The sequence below is a fragment of the Chenopodium album genome, chromosome 27, assembly GCF_948465745.1.
Source record: "Chenopodium album chromosome 27, dcCheAlbu1.1, whole genome shotgun sequence".
Lineage (NCBI taxonomy): Eukaryota > Viridiplantae > Streptophyta > Magnoliopsida > Caryophyllales > Amaranthaceae > Chenopodium > Chenopodium album.
The window spans coordinates 2,769,220-2,796,633 of NC_137860.1; the positions used below are offsets into that span (position 1 = coordinate 2,769,220).

Consider the following 27,414-nt stretch of genomic DNA (forward strand, 5'->3'; position numbering starts at 1 on the left):
TATCCAATCTAATGTTCCTTTTAAATGCTTTTCCACACCTAGCTTTACTCTGAATATAAGTCCTGTCCTAGCCTTTCTTCCCTCTCTTATATTATTCAATTAGTTCTTTGAAAGTGGGAGAGGGCAGTATTTTCCATCTAGTTTGAGGGTTTGAAATATATAAAATCATGCATAAAAAGGTGATTGGTCTTTTTATTATTATTATTAGTAGTAGTAATTGTAATACGAAGTAAAAGAATTTCTGTTCAGCCAACATCAGTCCAATAGATAAATTTAAATCTTTTCAAAGAGAAGGTTATTGCACAAGAGCATGGTAATTTATGTGTTAGCCTAACTCCACGTCTCTATAGATGTTAAAACCCAAGTATTTAGAAAGCAACTGCCCATTGTGACTTGTCAGCCACGAGCCCACAACTCTATTGACTTTTGACTAATGGCTGGCAAGGCCCAACGGATCTCAGACTATTTGAGAGAAGTAAAGGGCATCAACAAGGATCACCATTTTAATGGTCTGCCTAATTTATATGCATCATGCAGGGTGTTACACTAGCAATTAGAGAACCGTGCACAGCATCAAGAGGAAACATGGTAAGGAGGCAGACGCAATCACCAAATAATGAGGAATTAGATACTTCCCCCACCCTCACACTGTACTCCCTATCAACGATTTTTCTCATGGAAGCCATGTCCCCTCCAACAACTAATGGCAACCAAGGCAGCACAAATTTTCATGCCAAAGTTTCTATGCATGTAAAACCTGATCAATTTCAGTAGTGTTTAGCCAATTAAGACTCCGGACAAGACCCACTCACAATTATCAATTTTGTCCTATGTTGTTCCCATCTCAAGTCTCCATATCTTTCCCTGTATTGTTTTTTAAAGAGGAGGGTGAGACAAATGCTTATTTGAAGCTCAAAATCATTAGCTAATGACACTAATAAAAGAAGCATCGGTGGTACAGCTAATCACATATAAAAATGGAATCCTGCGCCTTAGAATCTCGTGGGTTAACAAATTTAGCAAAGGCCAACAAAAAGAAATATAGACAATTATTAGATTTTTGAAAGAGCGAAAGTTCATGTAATCCTGAAGAATCCCACATGACCACCTAGTTTAAGATCGATGATAACGTAATGCATACCAAGGTCGAAAATCTGTGTTTGGTTCAATCTATATAAACCTTCCTACGCTTCTTTATTATTCAAACATGGATGAAATTTTAAATGTAAAGCTCGGTGTTCAGCCAACTGTCCAAGAGTATTTCAAAGTATAAGGGCACACCACCAGTCAATTAAATATATATAGAAATTTTTAAAAAAATAAAAAATAAAAAAATAAAAGGTACCCTAAGAGTATAAGGCTGAAGCAAAAGTACGCATAAGAACAGCAAATTTAAATTAATATAGATGGCTTGATACTTACTTTACACAGATTCAGACAAAGTCCCAGCAGTGGCATCTTCAATTAGGTCATAACCTCAGCTTGAACATCATCCACAGTACTTCTGAAGAAAAGAAGAAGACTTTTCATAACTAACATTACATACAACTTGGTCCTAACAAGATAATAACAAAGTTTGATATAATATGAAGTACTATAATAGCTACAAAATTGCTAAATATGGAGTATTTTAGAAGCAAAAGAAACCAAAAGACAGGAGTAAAAGTGAAGTTATAGGAGCTTCATACTCCAAGATAAAATAATCACATAATTAAGACTGATGCAACATTCGGACAATAGATTAAACACTAATTTGGTGTGGCAAGGGAAATGTCAATCAATGCCTTAACTTTATCACTTCTAATGGAAATTGTAACTACAATTATACCATAAAGTAAGTGATATCCCAAATATGGAGTAAGGGAAATTAAAATATAATGTGGCAATGTGCTTATATAAGGTACAATAGATTAGCAATGACCTAAACAATATTAATCTAAACATGTACAATGAAAATTAGCCAATAGCAATAAGCACATCTCTTACAAATCAATACAAGTAGTAATTTAGTAGATGATTATGAGTTATTTCCCTTGCATATCAACCACATAGGTCACAGAACAATACAAAAATGCATTTAAGCAAACACAATTCAAACTCTTATGTTAGTTGGGATTTGGCAGCTAGGAAAGAAAAGCAAGATAACCAAAAACTATGCTTACTTGTTTGTTATCATTGGCAAGGTTAGTTCCCCTTTCAGAATGCAGCTTATCTTCGATCGAAACAAGGCTGCCCACAAAACACTTAATCATCAAACCTCCCCTTGGCAATCCATGAGGTTTTAGTGCATCACAACTTTTGGACTCCAAATCATACCAGCCAAACTCCGTATAGCCAATATCTAACAGAATTCTTTTCAAATCTTTGGAATAAACAATAGGCTCAATCTGGAATTCAGCCTGGATGAACTCGTGGCCAATACTAAACAATCGAATCCAAGACATTTTGTTTCCATATTCCTTCATTACCCATAAATCACATTTCCGAAAATGCGACTGATAATCTGTATTATAATTAACAAAAGCACACAGATCTCCACCAAGTTCTATTAAATAGGGACTCGCATAAGCCCCACTACAATCAATCAATTTTGGGCAGTCCATGAACGAGAAACTCTCAGTGTGAAGATCAAAACTAGTTATCCTGTGAGATTCCTTGGAGATAACCAAGTAATGTAAAGCCTGATTAACAAGAACACCATGACAATTATCATAAAGGATAAAAGCATGTATACCTTTAACAGATTTCCAAGAATTATTATTGAGACTATACAATTCCGCTTCAATGTAGACCATTTCATTTGTATTTACAGATAACCTGTGTTCAATCTCCTTGGTATACCATTGAACCAACTTCAAAACCTTGTAATCGTCGCTCTTACTGTCATACCCAAACCCGAATGAACTTTTTTGATAAAACTGTGATTTGGTGAGTGGATTGAACAACAAGATATCAGTTTTGTTGCTTATGCAAATGATGCCATTGCAAGACCCATAGATGGGAATGCGAAACAGCGGAATACCCTAAGGTGAAAGAGGATTCTGGAGTTCCGAGAAAGAGAGGTGGTTATCATCGAGTTCTGCAGAATGAAGGGACTGATTATAGAGAAGGAGATGACGATCGGAGTTGGAAATTAGGGTTTGATTGAGGTGAAGTTTGATGAAATTGGGGGTTTTGATTAAGGAATTCCAGAATTTGCAGACGCATTTGAAGCGTAAAAGTGATTTAACAGGTAATCTTGAGAGAATTTCGGTGATTATCTCAGTCGGAAGTGCCGCCATTGTTGCCCTATTTCGAGCTCCAGTAACAGATAGATTTCGAGTGATGCTTGATTTTATGCGTGAATGTCATATTCAATTGTTTTTCTAAAACCCTAACTAAATTCAAATATTGTAGTAGTATTAATTTATAGAGAGGAGAGAAAAAGAGAGAAGGAATTACTTGTTCAGATTTGGAGGATGTTGAAGCTTGACTTCGCCGGTATTAATGGTGATAGTCGACTCGGCTGTCAGCAGAAGGAGGGTTATTAGAGAAAGTAGAAGGCGTTCTTCACTCAAAGATGCATCACTAGCTCTTTTCGCGCCTCTATTTAAGTAAGGCCCGATCCATATAGCGGGACAAATTATAAGATGCACCATGGTGCACCTTAAACTATATGCTCCACTGGTAGATTAATGCCACATGTTTGTTACTTCCTCCGTGTTTTTTTAAGTGATACACTTTTTATTTCGGGCCGTGTTTTTTTAAGAGATACACTTCCTTTTTTGGCAAAAAAATACATTAAAATATTATATCTTTCTCCTCTCATGGTCTCCACTCAAACCCACTACTACTTTTTTATTATATCTTTCTTCTCACATTCATTACTTTTCAATAAACTATTAACCCCACTATCTTTTTTTAACAACTTTTTAATACTCCACTACCCCACTTACCTCTTATTTTATTTAAGTCAATTAAATTGTCTCAAACTATGTGTCGGTCAAAGTGTATCACTTAAAAAAACACGGAGGGAGTAACTGTAGTTTTCTTCTTTCAAATTCTTAGTGTTCTTCCTCTACTATTTCGCACGCCCTTCCCTTTTCAATTATTTCTTAGTTTCTCAATTCCTTCTCTTCAATTCTCTTTTTTTTTAAACTTTTCTCATTTTTAAATCATCATACATAATTTCTCTCTCCTCGATTTTTCTCCACCGTTAATTCCTCTTTTTTTATTGAATTTGTTCATCACTGTTGTTCATCGCGACGGATTTAATTTATGTACTTGAGGTTCTCGACACTGCATGTTAGATTTCTTATTTTATTTGATAATTATCGCTAATAAGGTTTTTTTGTTGTTGATGCTAGTTAATGATTTTTCATTTTTCTGTTGATTCTAATACTTTTTTTTGAGTGATTGTTGATTGAACTGATCGTATAATTTTTAGGTTTAATTAGTCTTAATTTTATATAATTCAATTGATTAATTGATGAACAATTGATTAATTTTAATTAAGCTGCTGAAATTTGCGATGAGATTTTGATTTCTCATTGTTTTTTATTAATTTGTGATGAATTTGATCATTTGTTGATTAAACTATCAAACAATTATGTTAGAATTCGTTTAATATGATATTGAACATTCGGTTCATATTATCACTTACTGCAGAATTTATATGATCAATTTAATATATATTTATATATTTTAGCTGTTATTTATTAACTATTGATTAATTTGAGATTTAATGTTAATTAAGATGCTAAAAGTGTGTTGAATTTGAATTTGAATTTTAATTGCTTATTTTTTTGATGATTTTCAGTTTCATTTTAAAAAAAAATTCATTAGCGGTTTTAATTTATGTTATTTTAGTTTTATAGGGATTGAATTCCTTTGGTGTCTTTAAAATTTTCTACTCATATGTACTAGTGATTAGTGATATACACTTGTCGCTTAGGGGTGAAACTAATTTGGTTTAAAATTGAACCAACCGCAAATCAAACCGAATTAGAAATACAGTGCGGTTTTTTTTTCCTAATATGATTCGGTTTGGTTTCAAAAAAAAAAATATATCGGTTTTCAGCTTGGTTTTGGTTTCTGGTTATGAAAAACCGAAATCCAAACTGAATTTCAGCCTATATCCCAATTATAGCCTAGCCCAATCTGATTTCTACCCTAAGTATATATAGATGAGGAAAACAAAAAAAAAACCTAATTTATCATTCCTCACTTCCTCTCCACCTCTCTCACTCTCACTCCCTCACTCGGTCATCCACCGTCCACCGAAGTGTCGTACGACACTCCGACGTACACCGTTCGATACTCCAGCTTCCACCATCTGACTGCTCTCACTCTAGGCCTCTACACCCCTCCGAGTTCTCTCTCAAATTAAAAGCTTCACTCATGTCTCTGAGATTCAAATCAAAGTCCGAATGTTGCTGCTTGGCCAAGTTACTACCGTTGTGCTATGTTGTTGCTTGTTACTGCTATATTCCTTAATGTTGATGATAATTTTTTTTTGGCCAATTAAGGGCATGTTCTCATACGATTATTTTCAGTTCAGTTCAGCTCCTAATTTCCTTCTCTTATAAAATATTCATTTCAGTTTAGTTCAGCTCTAATAAGTTCACTTTTGCTGAGTTCAGTCAACGAGAACAGGCCTTAAATCGGTGTGGATTGGTTTTTTTTTTTTTTAAGGAAAACCGAAATTAGTGGTTTAGTTTGGTTTTAAAACTAATATGGTGTGGTGTGGTTCGGTTTGGGTAATAAACCAAACCGAAAACCAAACTTTTACCCCTACTATTAGTGTTATTTTGAAAAAAATAAAAAAAATAAATAAATAAAAACCAAGCATATCTATAAGTTAATAATAATTAATTGTGTATATTAGAAATAGATCATATATTTTCGTCAAAAAAGAAATAGATTGTATATATAAATATATTGGACCTCTAATTTGTATTCCATCCGTTTTAAAATACTTGCTCTATTTTCTTTTTGGAAAGCTTTTACAATATTAAATTCATTTCTCATACTTAGTGGACCCAACATAATATTATCTCTCCTCTTATTCTTCCACTATTTTTGTTTCTTTTTACAATTTTTTATTCTCTCAACTACCCCACTACTTCCATATTTTATTACTTTCTCCAATTTCTCCTAAAACTTCGCAAATGGAGAAATGGAGCAAGTATTTAAAAACGGAGGGAGTATTATTGTTCATATTCTACTCCGTATCAATCAGTGTATGGTATTTCGAATATCTTCAATTTAATAGTAAAGAAAAACGAAATAACATGGCTAATCCATGTAAATTATTATTCTTAGTAAAGTTATTGTATGCTATGATTTCCTCCTTTTCTATGGCATGTGTATATCTAGGTACGAAAATTTTATATTGTAGCAAAAACCGTTGCACAAGTGTATCCTTGTCATGGGAAAATTATTATATGTAGCACTAGTGTAAAGTTTGTCACCAAAATTATTATATGTGGTATAAGTGTAAACTTTGACATGGGAAAAGAGCTACTCGTTACATAAATGTAAAGTTTGCCACAGGAATATTAAATTGCTACACTGCTACTTGTGGCACAAGTGTGATATTTGCTACGAGAAAATAATAGAAACTGTAGTAGACTAATACTTTCTCGGTCTCATTTTTGTAGACTACGGTTTACTCCCTCCACATTTTATTACTTGGTCCAATTCTCCATACGTGCTCTTATTTTCCAAAAAAAAAAAAAACAAAATAAAAATAAAATAAAAATACTCAAGGCAACATAACATGGGTAGCAAGCAGCAGCAAATCAGTAATCTTTAACACCAAATTTCACGACTGACAGAAATAAAAATGATTACAGAAGCAAACAGAACTCAGAGTCTAGCAAATGCGATGATTATAATGGGCTATCTCATATCAAGTAACACTCAAATCTCCAGTTTGTAAGGTTTATTCTGAGCCATTATTCCTTCTGGAAACTTCATCTCAAATTAGTGGTACATTTATGCAGCCCTGCAGACAATGTAATTGTAAGGATTTAATTCTGTACTATGAACCTTGAGCTAACACTTTTAAGGTTTTACAAAGAAAATTTTGACCGATAAACAGTTCTGCTGTGATCATCTCCTTCTGAATTCCCTTCGAGTCTGTATCACTTATAAGATCCATTATCTATCCACGGTCCAACAGCACAACCACTTTCAAATTTGGGTACTGCATGACTGCTTGTAAATGGCCACAGCCAACACATGTGCAAATGGCAAAGATGTATACTAGAGTTACTTCAGATTGAACAGGAAACATAGATTAAAGTACTACATCAAATGTGATGGAAATATTAATATGCAGTCATGTAACTCTGATATCTAAGAAAATGTGATTAGGCAAAAAGGGTCCACTTTCATAAGAATATCAAAGTATTTAAGAGCATAATTGGTTTAGGCTCAAGAGAAGAAACAGAAAGTAATCGGATAAGATAGATTATTTTTACATCCTAATAGCAAAAAATGCACATAGCAGTAGTAAATAGATAAGAAACTACAGAACCACAATAAATTTAGCATACTAAATCAATCCTCACCACTTAGTTACATGCTCAATTCTTGCGAAAAGACCATGAGGAATGTTACATATAAGCAGCACAACAGAGAGAACTCCTAATGGTTATATAATCCTGCTAGGAAAATGGTTATATGAGGACTTTGGTGTGACAAGAGCAATTTCAATAAAGGCCTGTACTTTATAGACTTCTAATGGAAATTATAGCTACCTTAATACCATAAAGTAAGTAATATCCCGGATAGCAATTAAAATGTGGCAATGTGCTCACAAGGTACACTAGATTAGCAGTGACAATTAGCCAAGAGCAATAAGCATATATTATAAATCAATAGTAATTTGCTAGACAATTGTTATTTTTTATCCCTGCATACCAACCAAGCAGATGACAGAACAATGAGGGAGCCCCAGTTGATCTCAGAGATTAACAATCTAATTTATATTCTCTCACAACTTTATGTGTTGAAATCTGTGCCACTTTATTATTTTACTTTTATCATTTAAAAAATAAAAGAAAATGAATAAATTGTGAGAGAAGATTTATTCACATCATTTATCTCTGAGATCAACTTGAATTTACCCCAGAACAATACAGAAAATGCATTTAAGCAAACAGGATTCAAAATCTTATACTTCGCATATGCTAAGATATTAAAGAAAATACGTGCATTTGGATTTGGAAGCAAGGAAAGAAAAGCGAGACATTTAAAAACTCTACTTCTTCTTTATCATTGGCAAGGTTTCCCTTTTCGAATGCAGCTTATCTTCGATCGAGACAAGGCTGCCCACAAAACACCCTACATAATACCCTCTCGTCGAAGGTCTCCTTGGCAATCCATCAGGTTTGATTGCCTTAAGTTTTTTGGACTCCAAATCATACCAACCAAAATTTTGAATTTTTCTTTCCAACAAAATTTTATTCCCATCTTTGGAGTAAACAATAGGCATAATCCCAAATAATCCCAGGATACACTCGTTGCCAATACTAAACAATCTAACCCAAGACTCATTGTTTCCATACTCCTTCATTACCCATATATCACCTTTCATAAAATCAATGTCAAGCTCTGTATCATCATAATAATTAACACAAACACACAGACATCCACCCAATTCCGTTAACTTGGTGATCACATAAAACTCACTTTTATCAATCAATTTGGAGTAGTTGATAAACAAGAAACTCTCAGTCTGAAGATCAAAACTAGCAATTATGTAGTCAGATTTCTTGGAGCAAGCATTGAAATGTAAAGCCTCACTAACAAGAACACCATGGCGATTATAATCATGACCCAAACACCTGAATTATCTGAGTTGAGAGAGGGAGCTGGACCTCCGAGAAGGAGATGTTGTCATGGTCGAGTTCTGCAGAATGAAGAGACTTGTAACAGAAGATGAGATGACGATCGGAGTTGGAAATTAGGGTTTGATTGAGGTGAAGTTTGATGAAATTGGGGGTTTTCATCAAGGAATTCCAGAATTTACAGACGCATTTTAAGCGTACAACTGATTTAATAGGTAATCGTGAGAGAATCTCTGTGATTATTGTTATGCTAAAATTTTCACCTGTAAATTCGTATGTTCTACAGGTAGTCAGGTTACAGGTTACAGGTCAAACGAAGCACAGGTTCTCTATAGCTATGAAGCTGACGTCCAAGAATCAAGTAAGCTGGGAGTAGCCTCGAGGAATATTCTCCAGAATCTTTGAGTCAAGCCTTTACCCGTGGAAATAGGAGCTATTTTCTACAATCTAGCCGTTGGAGAAGACCAGTTCAAATTGAAGAGCCTTTGACCAGGAAATATGGAGAAAAAGAAGGAATCACTCCAGCCCTCAACCCCGTGATTCTAGGAGCAGAAAAAGAGTGTCGTTGAAGGGATATTAGAAGGCTCTCCAAGCATATAAAAGGAGGAACGATCATAGGAAAAGGCATCACAAATAATATAGCCATAATTATCAAGTATTGTCAAAGATTTATTGTTCTAGTGATTAAATTGCAACCTACATTGTAACCTGTAAACCTTGATTATCTAGTGGATTGGTGGACTCATAGCCACCCGCAGTTTTTACCCTTATTCTTGGGGTTTTCTGCGTCACCATCTCTTGTGTCTTCTCCCCCTTGTCCCTTTTTCGTTCTTGTGGATTCCAATCCTGCCAGTTTCGTCATTTTAATCTAGCTGTAGTTATCGCAACCCAGGTCGAACCCGGTGATCAGTTTTTTGACCAAAATAGTTTGGCGCCGTCTGTGGAGATACAGTTAGATAAATTGGTCCACCCTTCATCATGGGAGAAGATCCAGATCCAAATGCAAATGCATTGATCGAGCAACTGTGCGACGAGCTGAAAGCCTCCATTGAGCGAAGCCAGAAGCTAGAAGAAGAATCTCAAGCAACCCTGGCGAGGCTTAAAGCTGAATCTGAAGCATCCTTGGAGAAGCTATCCAAAGAGCTCGAATCTGTCAGGAGCAACAAAAAGAAGAGGGTAAAAATCGATGATATACCCCAATTCACCCTGGTGTCCTCTGATGAGTCTGAAGAAGAAGACGAGAGAGAAATATCTCGCAGTAATGAGGAGCAAGGTGGTGGGGATCCTAACCCTATGGCCAGAGAAGTTGCCGTTATCAAAGCTCAAAATCGGAAGATGATGAAGCTCCTGACTCGGCTACCGGGTGCTCCCAAACCTGTAGCCTATGAATCTCGTGATGGATTCGCTGAATCCCCCTTTGTGGAGGAAATAGCAAAAGTGCGCATTCCCGCAAAGCTAAGCATCCCCTCCTTTTCAAAGATGTACGATGGGACCACTGACCCTCTAGATCATGTGGCCCAGTACAAGCAGAAAATGTGGCAATTATCAATACCGTGGGAACTGATTGAACCCACCATGTGTAAGTCCTTTGGCGCTACCTTATCAGAACCTGCACTCCAATGGCTTATTAATCTGAAGCCAGGTACCATCGCCAACTTCTCCAGTTTGGTGAACAAATTCTATCAGCAATTCGCCACTAGCCGAGAGCTAGATAAGCAGAGCAGTGACCTGTATCGGATCGTTCAGAAGCAAAACGAGATGACCCGGCAATACTGGGACAGGTTCAATCGGGAAATGGTCGGCATAAAAAATTGTGACCACTCAACTGCTATTGAAGCTTTCCGTAAGGGTCTCAATTACAGATCCAGGTTATATTATGAGCTGACAAGGTACCCGTGTTCCTCATTCGAAGAAGTCAGAACCAGAGCAATGGCCGAAGTCCGTGTAGAAGAGGACGAGCATGCCAGAAGCTGGGTCGAAAGGAGATCGTCAGGGTATGCGGGGAACCAGTCTTTCAACAGTCAAAACCCCGGAACCAGGCAAGGTAGCTGGCAACCAAGGCGCAGCAATATCAACAACATATCTGAACCAGGAGCGGGTGAAGGCTCCAGCAGGCCAGCGATACAGTACCACCCAGATGTCAGCTCGTATGGTTTCGACACTGATATAGTAGGGATAGTAAACGCCCTCAAAGATATCGGGCCACCTGTTAGATGGCCCAGGAAGAGCGACAAGCCTGAACATCAGAAAGACAAATCAAAGTAGTGTGAATACCACGGAGATCATGGGCATAGGACTGACGAATGTAACAGTCTTAAGAGAGAAGTAGCCTGGCTACTCAAGAAAGGATATCTAAAAGACCTCCTCGGGAAAAAAGGAAAGGGACCTGAAATCAAGCGAAAAGTCCAGTCAGGACCGCCAGCTTCACCAACCCCAGGTGTCGTGATTCAAGCAATATCAGGAGGATCTAGCATCAGCGGTTTGACCTATTCCAGTGCAAAGCGTATCTCAAGAATTGGTACCTCAACATCCAGCATCCCCCAAACCTATCCAAGTAGTGAAGAAAAGAAGCTAGATGATATGGCAGTCGTATTCGATGAGAGCAGGTTCAACGAGCCCGAGCATCATGACTGCCTGGTGATTTCCCTCCATGTGGGTCATTGCAAGATGAAGAGGGTACTGGTAGATAATGGAAGCTCAGCCAATATAATTTTCAAAGATGCCTTATATCAAGCCGGTTTCAAGGAGTCAGATATCATCAAGAGGTCTACAGTCCTAGTTGGGTTCAATGGCGAACCTATGAATTCCTTAGGAGAAATCCAGCTTCCAACGCTGCTCAAAGGGGTTAATATGATGCACAAGTTCTACGTGATAGACTGCAAGACTGCTTACAATGTGATAGTAGGAACCCCATGGATCCATAAAATGAAAGCCATTCCATCAACCTATCATCAACTGCTCAAATTCCCGAGCCCATGGGGGGTAGCAGTAGTCGAAGGGGATAGGAGGCAAGCACGAGAATGCTACCAGCTTGCCCTAAAACCCCATGGCCCCGCCATCTAGCAATTACAGAAAAATCCAGCACCCAAGCGTCCAGATGAGTTACAATTAGATGAAGTTGTGCTGGATGAATCAAAGCCAGAGCAGAAAGTCAAAATTGGAGCTGCATTAATAGCAGAACAGAAAGATGCTATCATTAAGTGCCTCAAAGAAAATTTAGATTGCTTCGCATGGTCACATCAAGATATGAAAGGAATCAGCCCCGAAATAATTACACACAAGCTAAACGTGGATCCCAGTGCAAGACCAGTAAAGCAGAAGAGGAGAAAATTCGCCCGAACGCAACTAGATCATTAATAAAGAAGTCCAGAAGTTGCTAGATACCGGGAAGATAAGGGAAGTCAAATATCCAGATTGGCTAGCTAACGTGGTTGTTGTCAGCAAGAAGAATGGAACCTGGAGGGTTTGCATCGACTTCACAGATCTAAACAAAGCATGCCCTAAAGACCCGTTTCCTCTCCCTCATATAGATTCAATGGTAGACGCTACAGCTGGCCACGAGCTCCTCACTTTCATGGACGCATATTCCGGCTACAACCAGATACTGATGCACCCGGAGGACCAAGAGAAGACAGCTTTCATGACAGATAAAGGAATATATTGCTACAAAGTGATGTCGTTCGGTCTGAAGAATGCAGGTTCAACCTATCAAAGGCTAGTTAACAGAATGTTTAAAGACCAGCTGGGGGACACCATGGAAGTCTACATCGACAACATGTTAGTCAAGTCCAAGCAAGCAGCTGATCATGTGAGCCATCTAGAAGAAGCTTTCAGCATCCTCCGGAAGTACAAGATGAAGCTGAATCCATCCAAATGCTCGTTCGTAGTAGCTGCAGGTAAGTTTCTGGGCTACATAGTCACTCAGCGAGGAATCGAAGCTAGCCCAGACCAGGTACGCGCTGTAATTGATATTCAATCACCAAGAAACCTGAAAGAGGTACAAAAATTAACAGGTAGAGTAGCTGCATTAAATAGGTTTATCTCGAGATCATTAGATAAATGTCACTTATTTTATAACGTCCTTAAGAAAAATAAAGGTTTTATTTGGTCTGATGATCACGAGAAGGCCCTACAGGACCTCAAACACTATTTAATGACGCCACCATTGTTGTCTAAACCTGCTGATGGAGAGTCTTTGCAGCTTTACCTCACAGTCAGCACCCAAGCTGTCAGCGCTGTCCTAGCAAGGGAAGCTGAAAGTCAGCAGTTACCTGTTTATTATGTTAGTAAAACTCTCTTAAGTGTTGAAACCAGATACTCCTCTCTTGAAAAGCTGGTATTAGCACTGATTGTAGCTAGTAGGAAACTTCACCATTATTTTGAAACTCACCCCATAGTGGTGAAAACTAACTACCTTGTGAAGGCTGTTTTGCGCAGACCAGAGTTAACAGGTCGAATGAGCAAGTGGGCAATTGAGCTTAGTGGATTTGGCATCACGTATGAACCAAGAACAGCCATCATATCACAAGCACTAGCCGACTTTGTGGCTGACTTCAGCCCTGATCTTGAACAACAGGCAGCCTTAGAATCTGAGCAAATCAACCAAGTCCTAAACCCAGGTACCTGGACACTTTATGTTGATGGTTCTTCTAACTTTCGAGGTGCAGGTCTTGGCGTAGTGCTGAAGTCGCCACAGGGGGACATGATGGTACAAGCTATTTGCTGTAATTTCAAAGCTAATAACAATGAAGCAGAGTATGAAGCTTTGATTGCAGGTATGAATCTTGCGAAGGACCTAGGTGTCACCAATCTACAAGTGTTCTGCGACTCCCTCTTAGTAGCAAGCCAGATGAATGGTGAATTCACAGCCAAAGACTCCAAAATGGTTTTGTACCTAGACTTCGCTAAATCCTTGGCAACCAAGTTCCCAACTTTCGCCATAAAGCAAATACCTAGGGATAGAAACATGCAAGCAGATGCCCTGGCCAACCTGGGATCAGCCTTAGGAAAGTCCAAATTCTCTTCCATCCCTCTCATCCATTTGCTAGCTCCTGCCGTGGACACAGCCAGCCCACCACCTAAACCTAGCATTCCAGAACCTGTGAAGCCAGATCCAGACAACCTGGAAATGTCCACTCCTTCTCAAAGCCAAACCATTAAGATTGAACCAGAGGAACCCAACTTTATTGCACCTGTTATCAACCCAACCAGTTGGATGCAGCCTATACTTGACTATTTGGAGCGTGACATACAACCTGAAAACAAAACAGAAGCAAGGGCACTAAGGTTTAAAGCTAGCAGATACACAGTCATACAAGGTGTCCTATTCAAAAAATCCACCAGAGATATCTTGCAGCGCTGCATAAAGGAAGATGGCTACGAGCAGATCCTGAAAGATTTCCACGATGGGGAATGCGGAGCCCATTCAGCTGGACGAACCCTATCCAACAGGATACTAGCATATGGATACTATTGGCCAAGCCTGCGAGAAGACGCTCATAGGTATGTACGCAAATGTGATAGCTGTCGGCGACATTCAGGTATCACTCACAAACCCTCTATGCCTTTGCATCCCACTCTAACACCTTGGCCATTCATAAGGTAGGGTATGGATATAGTAGGTAAACTACCTGTTGCACCAGGCCAAAAGGTCTATATGTTAGCTCTAATAGATTATTTTTCTAAGTGGATTGAAGCAGATGCGTTCCAGCAAGTCAGAGACAAAGAAGTTATCAATTTTATCTGGACTAACATAATCTGCAGGTTTGGAGTACCATCTGAAATAGTGTGCGACAACGGGTCCCAATTCATAAGCGCCCCAACCAGAATTTTTGTGATAAATGGAATATCACGTTGGTCACCTCGACGCCTAGGTACCCTCAAGCAAACGGGCAAGCTGAATCTAGCAACAAGGTCATCATCGGGTCCTTAAAAAAGAAGCTGAAAGATAAGAAGGGTAAATGGGCAGAAGAGCTACCAAGAATCCTTTGGGCCAACAGAACCACACCTAGAACCGCAACGGGCCAGACACCTTTCTCGTTAGTCTACGGATGTGAAGCCGTGCTACCTACAGAAATCACTACCCCAACAGCTAGATATGGCTTGATGACACCAGAGCGCAACAACGAAGAGCTGTCGCATGACCTAGACACCGTAGAGGAACGAAGAGACCTAGCATACATAAGGATGGCCACCTACCAACAGATGGTAGCTAGAAGCTTCAACAAGAATGTTAGAGCAAGGATGTTCAAGATAGGAGATTGGGTCTTGAGGAAAGTCTTCCAAAATACCCAAGAGCTCAACGCATGTAAGCTGGGGGCAACCTGGGAAGGCCCATACCAAATCATAGAAGTCATCAGCAAAGGGGCCTACAGGTTAGCTACCACAAGCGGTAAGCTGGTACCCAGAAGCTGGAACGCAGCACACCTGAAACTTTATCACTTCTAGAATTTTCATTTGCAAAAAAAAAAAAATAAAAAAAAAAAAATAAAAAAAAAAGAAAAAAGTTTGTACATATTCTTTTTCTTAGCTCCAAAAACGTTCAGTACTAACTTAAGCATCGGAGGGCCGTTGGTGGCAACACCAACGGTCAGCTCTAACCTGTTGATATGCAGAAACAGAGCAATACAAGCAGGTACTCTAAAGGAACCTGGGAAGCAGCAGGATAACACGAGAAGCGAGATTAACCTCATAACTCTTATCTTTGTTCATTTAATTCCTACAACTGGTACTGACTTAAGCATTGGAGGGCCGTTGGCTATGCCAACGGCCACCTCTAACCCTTGTGATGCAGGAACAACTTCAATGAACAAAGCAACGATGGGCCTAAGCGTCATACACCGTAGATTCACAAAATCAAAGGAAATACCAAGCATTGTCACAAGTCAAAGAAATCAAAGCAAAGCTAAGGTATCATAGAATCATCCAAAGAAAAATTAACGTTCAAAGATTCTTAGCAAAAAGATGATCCAAAGTTTAAACCTCCGTTTCCACAAACGAAGTAAAACAAAAGCCCTAGAAAACTAAAGATTATTATGATAACAAAGCTAAAAGTACTTAGAAAGCTGGGAACGTTATGAACTAAGCATCAGGCATCTGCTCATCTTCATTAACCCTCTTGGGAGGAGACTCCACATGATGACCTGGAGAAGACTCAGCAGTAGATTTTGTAGCCTCAGGTTCCCCAGGGTCAGCCTCCTCAGATGCCAAATCCTTGATATGACCAACAGATAGGTAGTCATCAACTAACTGACGAAGCCTCTGAGTACCTGCATCACCCTCAAATTTCTTCAGCAAGAAGCCATTAGCCATATAAGCCTTAATCTTCAAAGTAACCTCAGCTTCTTTATCCTTGAGATCATCCTCTCAAGATTAACCACCCTTTAGTACAAGTCACTCACTTCTTTGTCCTTCTCCTTCAGCTGTAAGTCCTTAGCCTTCAAAGCCTCCTCCTTCTTTTTCATCTCTTCCTCAAACTGCTTCTGCTTGCTCTCCAACAGCGGATTAGCAACTTCCACCTTTTTCTGGGCTGCATCTGCTTTAAGCTGCAGTTCCTTCCTAGCTTTATCAGATTCCTGCAACTTCCTCTCCAAGCCATCAAAGTGGTACTTAGAATACAACATATTTTGGAAACCTTGTCAACGACCATAACACACTAAGTCAACACAAAAACTATCAGGAAGTAAATTAAACTTAGCCCGAGCAAAGAGCAAACCTGTAAAACCAGTTGGGCCCCATCAGCTAGAGCCAAAGAACCTCCCAAGTTAGCCAAACGCTTAGCTGCTGCTGGAAACAGGAGCTTCTGAGCATCAGGCCAGATCCCATTATTAGAACCCTCTTCAGCTAGGAAGTCAGGAGGAAGACTGACGTCATAGGTGTCTGGGATGATCACAGCTTCAAAAGGACCAGTAGTGGACCTAGTACGATGAGTCTTAGTAGCCTCCCTGTTAGACAAAGTCCTGGAAGGGCTATCCTCAGCCTGATGGACAGTGGTATCAATAGAACCTCCCGGTGAACCATTACCTCTCTTCCTCTTTACACGCTGAAGTGATTCTTCACGTGACATAATGCCAGCCTTTCCTATTAAAAACAAATAAGCAAATACCCTTAGCACACCACTCAAGAGTTACACAACTAATAAAGCCTAAAAGAAATGAACCGCACCTGAAGTCATAGTAGCACAAGTGGTAGTAGCAGAGGGAACAGAGTGAGTACCAACAACCTTCTCCGGAACAGATTGAGTCCCTAGAGTCCTCTCAGGAACCTGGTACAGTAGGTTCACAGTAGATTCTGAACCGTCCTCTGGTTTGATTATATCCAAACGCAGATCTGAAAAGAAAACACCAATTCAAAACACTTAGTTAATATACCTCACTCCAGAACCCATCACACTTAAGACAGAAAGTTTACCTTTGTGCCAGCCACTCCTAATCCACCTTCCAGATTCCCCTAGAGAATCCTTTAGCACAAAGAAAAACCTCGATTTCCATGACCTGTCTTGGGTTTCATATCCAAGGAAGGGGGGAGGGTTGTATGAGGCTCTCTTGTATATAGTGACCCTGTCAAGATCTTTCTTTCTCAACTCATAACATCTCACAAAGTCAGCAGCAGTCACCCTAGTCTCTCATTTAGCAGTAGCCTCATTCACAATTGCTATCAAATTCCAAACCACAGGCATAAGCTGCCCAGGGCTCAGGTCAAATGTTTCAAGAATCTGCCTAGCCAGGTGAGAGAAAGGGTGGGTAAAACCATGTCTAAAGGGGTATTCATAGAACACGATGTTATCATCATTGCAAAATTGTGGCCTGTCATCTGGTCCAGGCGCAACGAGCACAGCAGATTCAGGGAACCCAGCTGTTGCTTCCAGCTCCGCCAAATCGGCCTCTGTAATTTTGCTAGCTTTGTCCTCATCAGCTTTCCCCATCTTATTTTGGTTCACTCTCAAGTTCCTATTCGTATGTCTATGGCATTTTTTCTTAGCAACATGCTTAATTTTTACCATAATTGAAAACAAATTTCGCAAGAAAAATCGAGAAAACAGCAAAATTGAGAAAAGAGAAACTCAATTACTTACCAAGACAGAGGAAATTGGCGAAGTTTGACTTCCCTACAGCAGAATCCAAGCTTAAATCGTGCTGCCTCTTCGTTGATCTGATTCCCCCAATTTTCGCAAAAGAAAACCCTAAATTTTCTGAGATTATGTTTATCGTGAGAGGAGAAGTGGTTGGAGGATTCTTGTTTATCTATTTATAATGCATTAATGAGTCTAACGGCTTGAATTTATCTTTTCAAAGAGTATTTTGTAGGGGTTTATAGGTACTACGCAGCGGAAATAAACATGAATCATATTCATACAGTACCTAATCCAAGGATCTTTGCATAACACATAAAGAACACATAATTGTACCTTTGAAGCGTGATTCCATGTGCGATCGAGCAAGAACAAGGGGAGATAAAGAACCTCAAGTGTGATTCCTCTACTTGGTCCACGGGCACAGATTAAGACCTCCACTAATGCTAGTTAGTCGCAATTGAACCCTTCAATTGACTTTCTACGGAGAGGAGCGACATACCAACCAAGAACCACCACGAACCACCACACGCGCCACCTAGGGTGGCCGGCCATACGGACGAGGGGAGGAGAGAGATAGCCGTGAGTTAGAGAGAGGATTGGGGTTTTGGGATTGGTTGCCTTGATGTCAAAATTCACTGTGTGTGAATTATGACTGCTTTCTACAAACCCTAGGCATGGATCTTATTTATAGATCTCATCTCTAAATAAGAGCCCATGTCAAAAGCCCAAAACCTAATTCCAATCTAACTATGCTAGCCCAATCCAATTCATGATTAGTTAATTGCTCATGAGGCCCATTAATGGGCCTCTTACTTGCTTAACCCAATACCCTTGTTGTGTGACCTCATAGGATCCATTCTAAAGGGCTTTGGACTATTTGACTAGTCCAAAGATCATCTCTCATAGTCTAGCAACAGAGGATGACGCCCCAAAAGAACGAACTTATTATCTCCATAATAGTGATCCTTGATATATCTAGTAATTGCACTTATCGAAGACATAACTCCTTCATATTTATCTTTTGCAACGGATTAAAGGTTATCTTTGGGATAACAAATTGAATTTTTATCTTTTTTAGAAAAATGCAAATTCTTTGAAGCTTGCCTCATAGAAGTAACTGGAACATCTAAGAGACAAGCTGGGGGCAAACTGTTATGCTAAAATTTTCACCTGTAAATTCGTATGTTCTACAGGTAGTCAGGTTACAGGTCAAACGAAGCACAGGTTCTCTATAGCTATGAAGCTGACGTCCAAGAATCAAGTAAGCTGGGAGTAGCCTCGAGGAATATTCTCCAGAATCTTTGAGTCAAGCCTTTACCCGTGGAAATAGGAGCCATTTTCTACAACCTAGCCGTTGGAGAAGACCAGTTCAAATTGAAGAGCCTTTGACCAGGAAATATGGAGAAAAAGAAGGAATCACTCCAGCCCTCAACCCCGTGATTCTAGGAGCAGCAAAGGAGTGCCGTTGAAGGGATCTTAGAAGGCTCGCCAAGCATATAAAAGGAGGAACGATCATAGGGAAAGACATCACAAATAATATAGCCATAATTATCAAGTATTGTCAAAGATTTATTTGAAGGAATTATGTCTTCGATAAGTGCAATTACTAGATATATCAAGGATCACTATTATGGAGATAATAAGTTCATTCTATTGGGGTGTCATCCTCTGTTGCTAGACTATGAGAGATGATCTTTGGGCTAGTCAAATAGCCCAAAGCCCTTTAGAATGGATCCTATATTGGTCACACACAAGGGTATTGGGTTAAGCAAGTTAGAGGCCCATTAATGGGCCTCATGAGCAATCAATTAGTCATAAGCATGAGTGGGCTAAGTATAGTTTGAGTGGGATTAGGAAGTGGGCTTGGATTTGGACTTGGGCTATTATTTAGAGATATGATCTATAAATAATAACCTTGCCTAGGGTTGAATATGGAAGTCACAATTGACAATACAGTGAATTGTGAATCAAGCAACCACCATCCAAAGGCCCTCATCCTCCCTCTCTCACACGCACGCCTCTCTCCTCCCCTCTCACCCACGGCCGGCCACCCCTAGTGGCCACGTGGTGTTGCGCGGTGGTTCTTGCCTAGTTGATCGTTCGTCCATCTCCGTAGAAGGTCGATAGAAGTGTTCTTTCGCGACTAACTAGCATTAGTGGAGGTCTTAATCTGTGCCCGTGGACCAAGTAGAGGAATCACGCTTGAGGTTCTTTATCTCCCTTTGTTCTTGCTCGATCGCACGTGGAATCACGCTTCAAAGGTACGATTATTTGTGCTTTATGTGTTATGCATTAGATCCTTGGATTAGGTACTATATGAATATGATTCATGTTTATTTCCGCTGCGTAGTACCTATAAACTCCTACAGTGGTATCAGTTAGCCTATTGCATTTACGCATATTGCCAATAATTCTTTGATAATCCACAATTTTAATTCAATTAGGAGGGAGAATAATTAATTATGGGTCAATTATTATATTAAATGTGATTTAACTCTTGGAATTGATTAAATGTGATTTAATAATGCTCAAAATAGCCATGAAGAGATCCGATTTTTGCCCTATTATGCTCGAATATTTTTCGAACCCTAACCCTATTTTTTTTTCGAAAATTTCGAAACCATAAGCCCGAATTTGTGAAATTTGTGTTTTGATTTTGATTTATTTCGATGGTAATATGTTTAAGGAATTTAATCTATTTGATTACATGTTAAAATTATGAATTTTTCATGATCAAATTATTTAATTTAAGTGTTAAATTAAATTGGGGATTAATTTCATCAAGAACCCTAATTTTAAAATTGAATATGATTTAATTTTGGGATTAATAGGACCACATAAAGTTTAATTGATTTTTTACAAAATTTGTTTTGTTTTAATTAATTAAAATAATAAAAATAAAAAAAAAAAAGGGAAATTACAGCAGCAGCACCGCGGCTGGGTGGCGCTGCCACGGTGGTGCCGCTGCTGGTGGTCCGGAGGGAGGGGCGGGGAGGGGCAGCAGCAAGGATCAGAACAGCAGCAACAGCAGTGTCGCACCGCAGGTACACGGTGCTGCTGCTGCTGCCCTGCGCCGCTGCACAGCAGCGTACACCTTGTGGTGTACGGCCACCATGGCTGGCTTCGGCTGGCCACACCACGGTGGCTGGCGGTTTTTTTAAAAAAAAAAAAAAAATAATAATATGATCTTTTATTTTAAAAGATAAAATTGGTTTTATTTGGATAAAATCTTTTATTTTAGGATAAAATCAAATATTCAAAAGTTGTTATATTTGATATTATCCATATTTAAGTTGTTAAATTGGTAATTATCCTAAATTAAAGTGGTTAATTTTGGATAAGATTTGTTAGGATATTCTGAGCATATTCCAAAAGGATAATAATTGATTTAAATAATGTGATTATCCCATAATTATTTTGGATATAATTGATTTAAAATATTGTGATTGGCTAGTAATTAGGATAGAATTTCCTAACATTGTTAGGATAATCTTTGAGGATAAATATGATTTATCTTTCTTTTAAAGATTAAAATAAGATTTGATTCTATCTCATGACTAATTTAGAATATATGATATTTTATTGATGATCATGAATAATATATGATATTATCTAATTGCTTTAATTAAAATATGAGATATTTAGATGCCATGTTTCCTTTATTATGATCATCAGATGTTATAGTTTAGGAAAGCATGATGAGTGATTTATTATGTGGCAATTTTATAATATATGATATTGTTTATCGCTATATAATGACTAGTATGGCCCAGTAGATTGCTAAATACGATCTGCGCATCGTGATGTATTTTTGTAATCTTAGTACGGTCTACGTACCGATAAAGTATTTTGTAATTTTATTTTATTTTATTTAAGTAATAGATAGAATAGAGTAGAATTACAGGTTGCAGTTAATCCAAAAACCAATGAAGTGAAGGCCCAATGGAGCAAGATGGATGAAATCCATGAAGGTTCAAGTGGGAGCATTTACTTTATTAGTTTTCTTAGGATTAGGGGCCATGCTATGTCTTATTTATGCATTCAGTATTTTATGCATGTTTGGGTTTATTTATGTTGCTTGATGATGCGCTAGAGTTCACTATATAATCACAACATAATAAATCTAGATCCCAGTAATATTGATGCAGCTTTTCCAATTAAAAACCCGACGAAAACCTTGATCGTTTGTGATGGGTCGGCCTCAGCAGAGCATCATAATATATCTTGGGGAAGTGGGGGTAGATCACGTTCTACACTTTTAATTGGTTATATTCAACAAGGTTACCTAAAGATCAGTTTAGAACCTTGAAGCTAAGGGTAATAATTAAACATGTGATGATTAATTATTCAACCAAGAGTTACAAGAGTTGTAATCAGTAAAGAGTTTACTCACCTTGAAAATGTAATGGTTGATGGCAGGGCCTCAGTCCGGTTAATTATTGCACGAATAAAGGATCTTGGAATCACTTAATTCAAGATGGGATCACTTAAATTGAATAGAGTGTTTTAAAGTTACCAATTTAATTCGCTTATGGTACTTTAAATTTTATAAACATAATTGAATTTTGCGTTTACTTATTAGTAACATGTCGTTCTAATTTTATTATTATATATAATCTCCTCGATTGAAAATAAAGTTGAGAAACGTTCTCAAAAGAGTTTAAAAGATAATCCATAAACCTATATTCCAATTTTGCTAAGATTGTTCTAAAAGGCAAGTTTTAGAAATTCATGTTACATGTCTAAGGTTGGTTTTATTCAAAATGTTTGAGTAAAATATCAACACATCTTCATTTTGAAAAATGTTTCAAGGGATATAATGAGATGAGAGGTACAAACCCCTCCAAAGACAAGTATAAAAAATCCAATAAAATCTCTTATCCTCAATATGATTGAATATAAGAAAGTGATTGGAAATATCTATGATCAAAAGTTGATCAAATGACAGTATTCTTCATCTACTTTATATAGAGTTTAATACTTGATTAAACTCAAATATAAATAATGATAGAATAGACTTAGCAAAATCATGAAAAATGCTTAAAGTAGTTGAGCAAGGTATCATTTTGAACCTAAGAGAAATGTTCTAAGTGGCTCAAAGGGAAAGGTTTAGGAATATATGAGGATCGCATTAAGAAGTAATAGGCCAAGAAATGCAAACAAGTTGCTACTTCTCAAACCTAGAACTACTTACATGCTAAAAGTTGTTATGAACAACAAATGTTTCAAATTAAATGGACCCATTCCAATTGATTAGAAACTACCTCATATAGTTGGAAGGTAAAGAATGGAAATGTTCCAATTTAAGAAGTATACTATAGAAATTGATTTAGCATATTGCTAATTCTTGGACATATGATGTCTTGTTTAGATCACTCATTGCACAATTTGGTCGATCTAAAGGAAGAAGTCATAGCTAAAGGAGGAATAAATCTACAACTTTAAAAGCAAATGTTGCTACTTCACAAGTAGAATCTACAAGTTTGGAAGCAAAAGTTGCAACTTTACAAGTAGAAACTAGTATTTCACCACTAATAATTGGCTAGAATTAAATAAATGTTATTCATTCTTGCCATTATCAAAACACCATTCAATGATTAGTAATGACTAAACATCGAAGATTCAAAACGTGGAATAAATGTTATTCTATGCTTCTTTGAGTCATAATGTGTTTTGAATTGCTAAATAGGTTTAAAATTCTATATGATAGACATAATTAAACAATTTCTATATATATAAATTGTCTCTAATATGTCAATTAATTCGAATGAAAATGAAAATTGCATGTGGAAGATCCAAAGGGATGGACTTTCAATATCATTAGATTATGAATCTATTGATATATGTAATTTACATTCTAATTTGAAATTATGACTAAGTCACCATTTAGAGAAATGATGATGTGAACTCGAGGTCAAATACATATTGATGTAAGAAAACCAAAGGTTCAAAGGCTAGAGACGGACAACGAAACTTCATTTGTGATACGATCACTACTTATGCTTAGTTGAAGCATGGAAGTGAAGATTTTGAAAAGTTCAAAATTTTCAGTATGAAGTTCAGTATCAACTTGACAAGATAATGATTACACTACAATATGATTGTAATTGTGAAAATTTAAGTCAAGACATGTACTTGGCAACACATTCGAAATATTGCGATATGATCGTAATAATGAGAATTTAAGCCAAGACATTGATAAACATCCAATAGTTGTGAAATCGTTTTACAACAAACTCCGAAAGAAAACTTTGTGAAGTGTTTACGTAGGAAGTTATCAATCTATATGAGATATAATTTGATAATGGATGTAAATTACCTATCTTCCAACCATTGTTCAAGGGATATACTTTAAGAAAAGCTACAAAACTAAACAAACTACATACGTCAAGTCAAAAGTAGCAAAGACTTCATATGTGATATGGATAAGAAAAGTTCTTATTAAGTCTTTCTACAAAACAAGAACATGTATTAAACCGTTTGATGCACGTTCGATTCCTATATAGAGCACGGGGTACTACTACACAAACCATACTTAGCACAAAATGTTTGTTGCTCAAGTAGGTGCCCTTATGGAAATTGTTCCAAAAGGTCAAGTGGGAGTAGTGTAAATCTCAAAAGAGTTCGAGAAAAGCAACAAACAAACATGGTTCAAAACCTTGGTTGGTTCACCCTATGCTAAATATGCCTCCTCAAAAGGCAAGTGGGAGTATAAGAATCTCGAAAAGTTCGAGAGCCTTGAAAGAGTTCAAGAAAAGTGATTTCGAAAATCTCGAAGAAATTTGAGAAGTTATCGAATAACAGCAACAATATGAGCATGATTCACCTCATGTTACAAATGACAACGCGTGGTCTCATTATGTGTAATGGGATTAATAACCATGTGTCGAAGGTAGTACATTCCAAGTGCACATCCTCTATTGTCGTTTCTCATTGAAAGCTAAACAAAGTTGTTGTATGAGTTTCAATTGTTGCATCAAACCCACAATGAGTCTAGCATACGTAAAACTTAGCCAAAGGAATATGATTTCATATTGACTAAGAGTTCTAAAATATTCATTTTGGAACATCATGATTATGCAAGTAATAAAGATGATTTGACAAGTTATGACTCCAAGTGGTTTAAAACCATGAAATCTGAAATAGATTCTAAGTCTGTAAGCAAGTGTATGACACTTGAATAATTTGCTTATATTGGGTGAAACCCATTGTAAGCAAAGCAGACAAGAAAGAAAAATGTTTTCTAACTAAAGCAAAAACTTGTTAAAGGATTCAACTAATTCATAGTATGACTATGATTACGATGAAACCTTTACATGTTGCAAAGATCTATTAAAGAGATTTTAGTGATTTCTACCTTATGAGATTTGGTAGATGGATATCTAAACGCCTTCTTGAAATTGTTCATGAAATAAGATTTGTATATGATACAATAAAAATTTGGAGATCCAATAATCCTAGGGATGCATAGAAGATCCATAATGGATTGTAGTTAGCATCAGGGAGTAAATGTTCTTAATTTTGCGAGTTAATCAAATCGTTTGATGTTCTAGTAAAATGAAGCAAAAGGTCTTGAGTGTACAAGACGTTTAGTGGGAGCTATGAAGTCTTCTTGGTCTAGTACAAAGAGCGATTATTTGTTGCTTGAATAGTCAAGTAATGGTTAATGCATTTTGTATGAAAACCTTGGAGAAGAAGATGAATACATTTGGGATTCAAGATCTATATAGATAGGTCTCGAAGGATGTTTGAATTTTGATTAAGAAACTTATATTGATAAGATTCTTATAAAGTTCAACATTATATTGAAAGGAGTTTCAATCCCATATGACATGGCACGTTGCTTAATGATTCAATACCTTGAGAAAGGATTGATGAAATTAAGACTTTGAGTGATGATGCTTATGCAATTCGCAAAGGATGCATCATGCATGCCATGGACCATACTCGTCTATTTAATTCACGTGTTTTTAACAAGTGATGATAGATTTCAATCGAAATCCAATGTAACGTTGGAATACAAATTAGAAATTCCTAAGTTCATTCCTTGCAAAAGGGCGAAGGAAAATTATTAGTGTATGGAGATGAAAATGATTATAAGATTTAGAAATTGCAAAATTCATATTTATGAGAATGTCTCATGAACTCTACTTACTAAACCCCTTCCATGACCAAGGTATGAGAGTCATACTAAGGTTTTGGATTGAAGCAAGTTATGTAATTTTAGTTGTGTATGTTTTGAGAAAACATATTACAAAAGTAAATACATTAGCTTGCAGAATTATGTTTATCAATTGAAACAAAGTTTCAATCTTATTTAATCGTGGTTTCAAGATTAAATAAAATGTCCAAAATAATTATGGATTGATGGGCTCATCAGGTTGTCTATCCGATAGAGACCTGGTGTATGAAACCCCACAGGTGAACAAAATCCACATATTATTTAAGTTCCTAGTTCGAAATCATTAAAGTGGACATAAATGATTTCAATGAATGGACTAGCATGTAAGATTGATTGGATGGCTCGGTTTCATGGGCTATGGGAGCATAGTGATAAGGCTCGGTCAATCACATGGATATGCATGAATGATGCAGGATCGAACTATAGACCTACTTTGAAGTTCAAATATAGAACTTCCGGATATATTAGTGGATTCCTTTGACATGAGTGGAACATTGGTTTCATTCAATGGATGAAATAACTGTGGTACATTCAAACGTCTTCCCGTAACTGGAGATTATAAAGGGTGTTTCCTGGTTGTTTCAGAAGTTGAGTGGGAGCTTTGGTTGCCACAAGATTGGATAGAGTCTTCCTATTAAATTAGGAATGTGTCATATTTTGGCCTCTTGAAGAGGGAGAATTCAGAAAATGCATGGCCGTGCTCAAATGAGTTATATAGTAACCATTTGTTTTGTAATTCTAACTCGGATTTCAAGAAACGATTTGTAGATTAATATAGATCGCATAAGATGCAATCATATTATCAAATCGACACAAAATGACTTAAGGAATTTGAATATTGCGCACTTGTCTCAGACAAGTGGGAGATTGAAGGAATTATGTCTTCGATAAGTGCAATTACTAGATATATCAAGGATCACTATTATGGAGATAATAAGTTCATTCTATTGGGGCGTCATCCTCTGTTGCTAGACTATGAGAGATGATCTTTGGGCTAGTCAAATAGCCCAAAGCCCTTTAGAATGGATCCTATATTGGTCACACACAAGGGTATTGGGTTAAGCAAGTTAGAGGCCCATTAATGGGCCTCATGAGCAATCAATTAGTCATAAGCATGAGTGGGCTAAGTATAGTTTGAGTGGGATTAGGAAGTGGGCTTGGATTTGGACTTGGGCTATTATTTAGAGATATGATCTATAAATAATAACCTTGCCTAGGGTTGAATATGGAAGTCACAATTGACAATACAGTGAATTGTGAATCAAGCAACCACCATCCAAAGGCCCTCATCCTCCCTCTCTCACACGCACGCCTCTCTCCTC

The 27,414-nt window shown here is 37.5% G+C and overlaps 3 protein-coding genes across 3 annotated transcripts; 2 read left to right on the forward strand and 1 right to left on the reverse strand.

The window, feature by feature from the left end:
• Positions 1-2,123: 2,123 nt before the first annotated feature.
• Positions 2,124-2,795, reverse strand: LOC145619008 (F-box protein CPR1-like). The gene has a single exon (XM_081673611.1). The coding sequence runs from the start codon at positions 2,793-2,795 to the stop codon at positions 2,124-2,126; it is 672 nt and encodes a 223-aa protein (XP_081529737.1).
• Positions 2,796-9,815: 7,020 nt separating this feature from the next.
• On the forward strand, positions 9,816-11,900 carry LOC145619009 (uncharacterized). The gene is made up of 2 exons (XM_081673612.1): positions 9,816-11,098; positions 11,150-11,900. Exons 1-2 carry the CDS (start codon positions 9,816-9,818, stop codon positions 11,898-11,900), a joined length of 2,034 nt encoding a protein of 677 aa, XP_081529738.1.
• A 472-nt stretch (positions 11,901-12,372) lies between these two features.
• LOC145619010 (uncharacterized) lies at positions 12,373-15,755 on the forward strand. The gene is made up of 3 exons (XM_081673613.1): positions 12,373-14,339; positions 14,711-15,211; positions 15,383-15,755. Exons 1-3 carry the CDS (start codon positions 12,373-12,375, stop codon positions 15,753-15,755), a joined length of 2,841 nt encoding a protein of 946 aa, XP_081529739.1.
• The last annotated feature ends 11,659 nt before the right edge of the window (positions 15,756-27,414 follow it).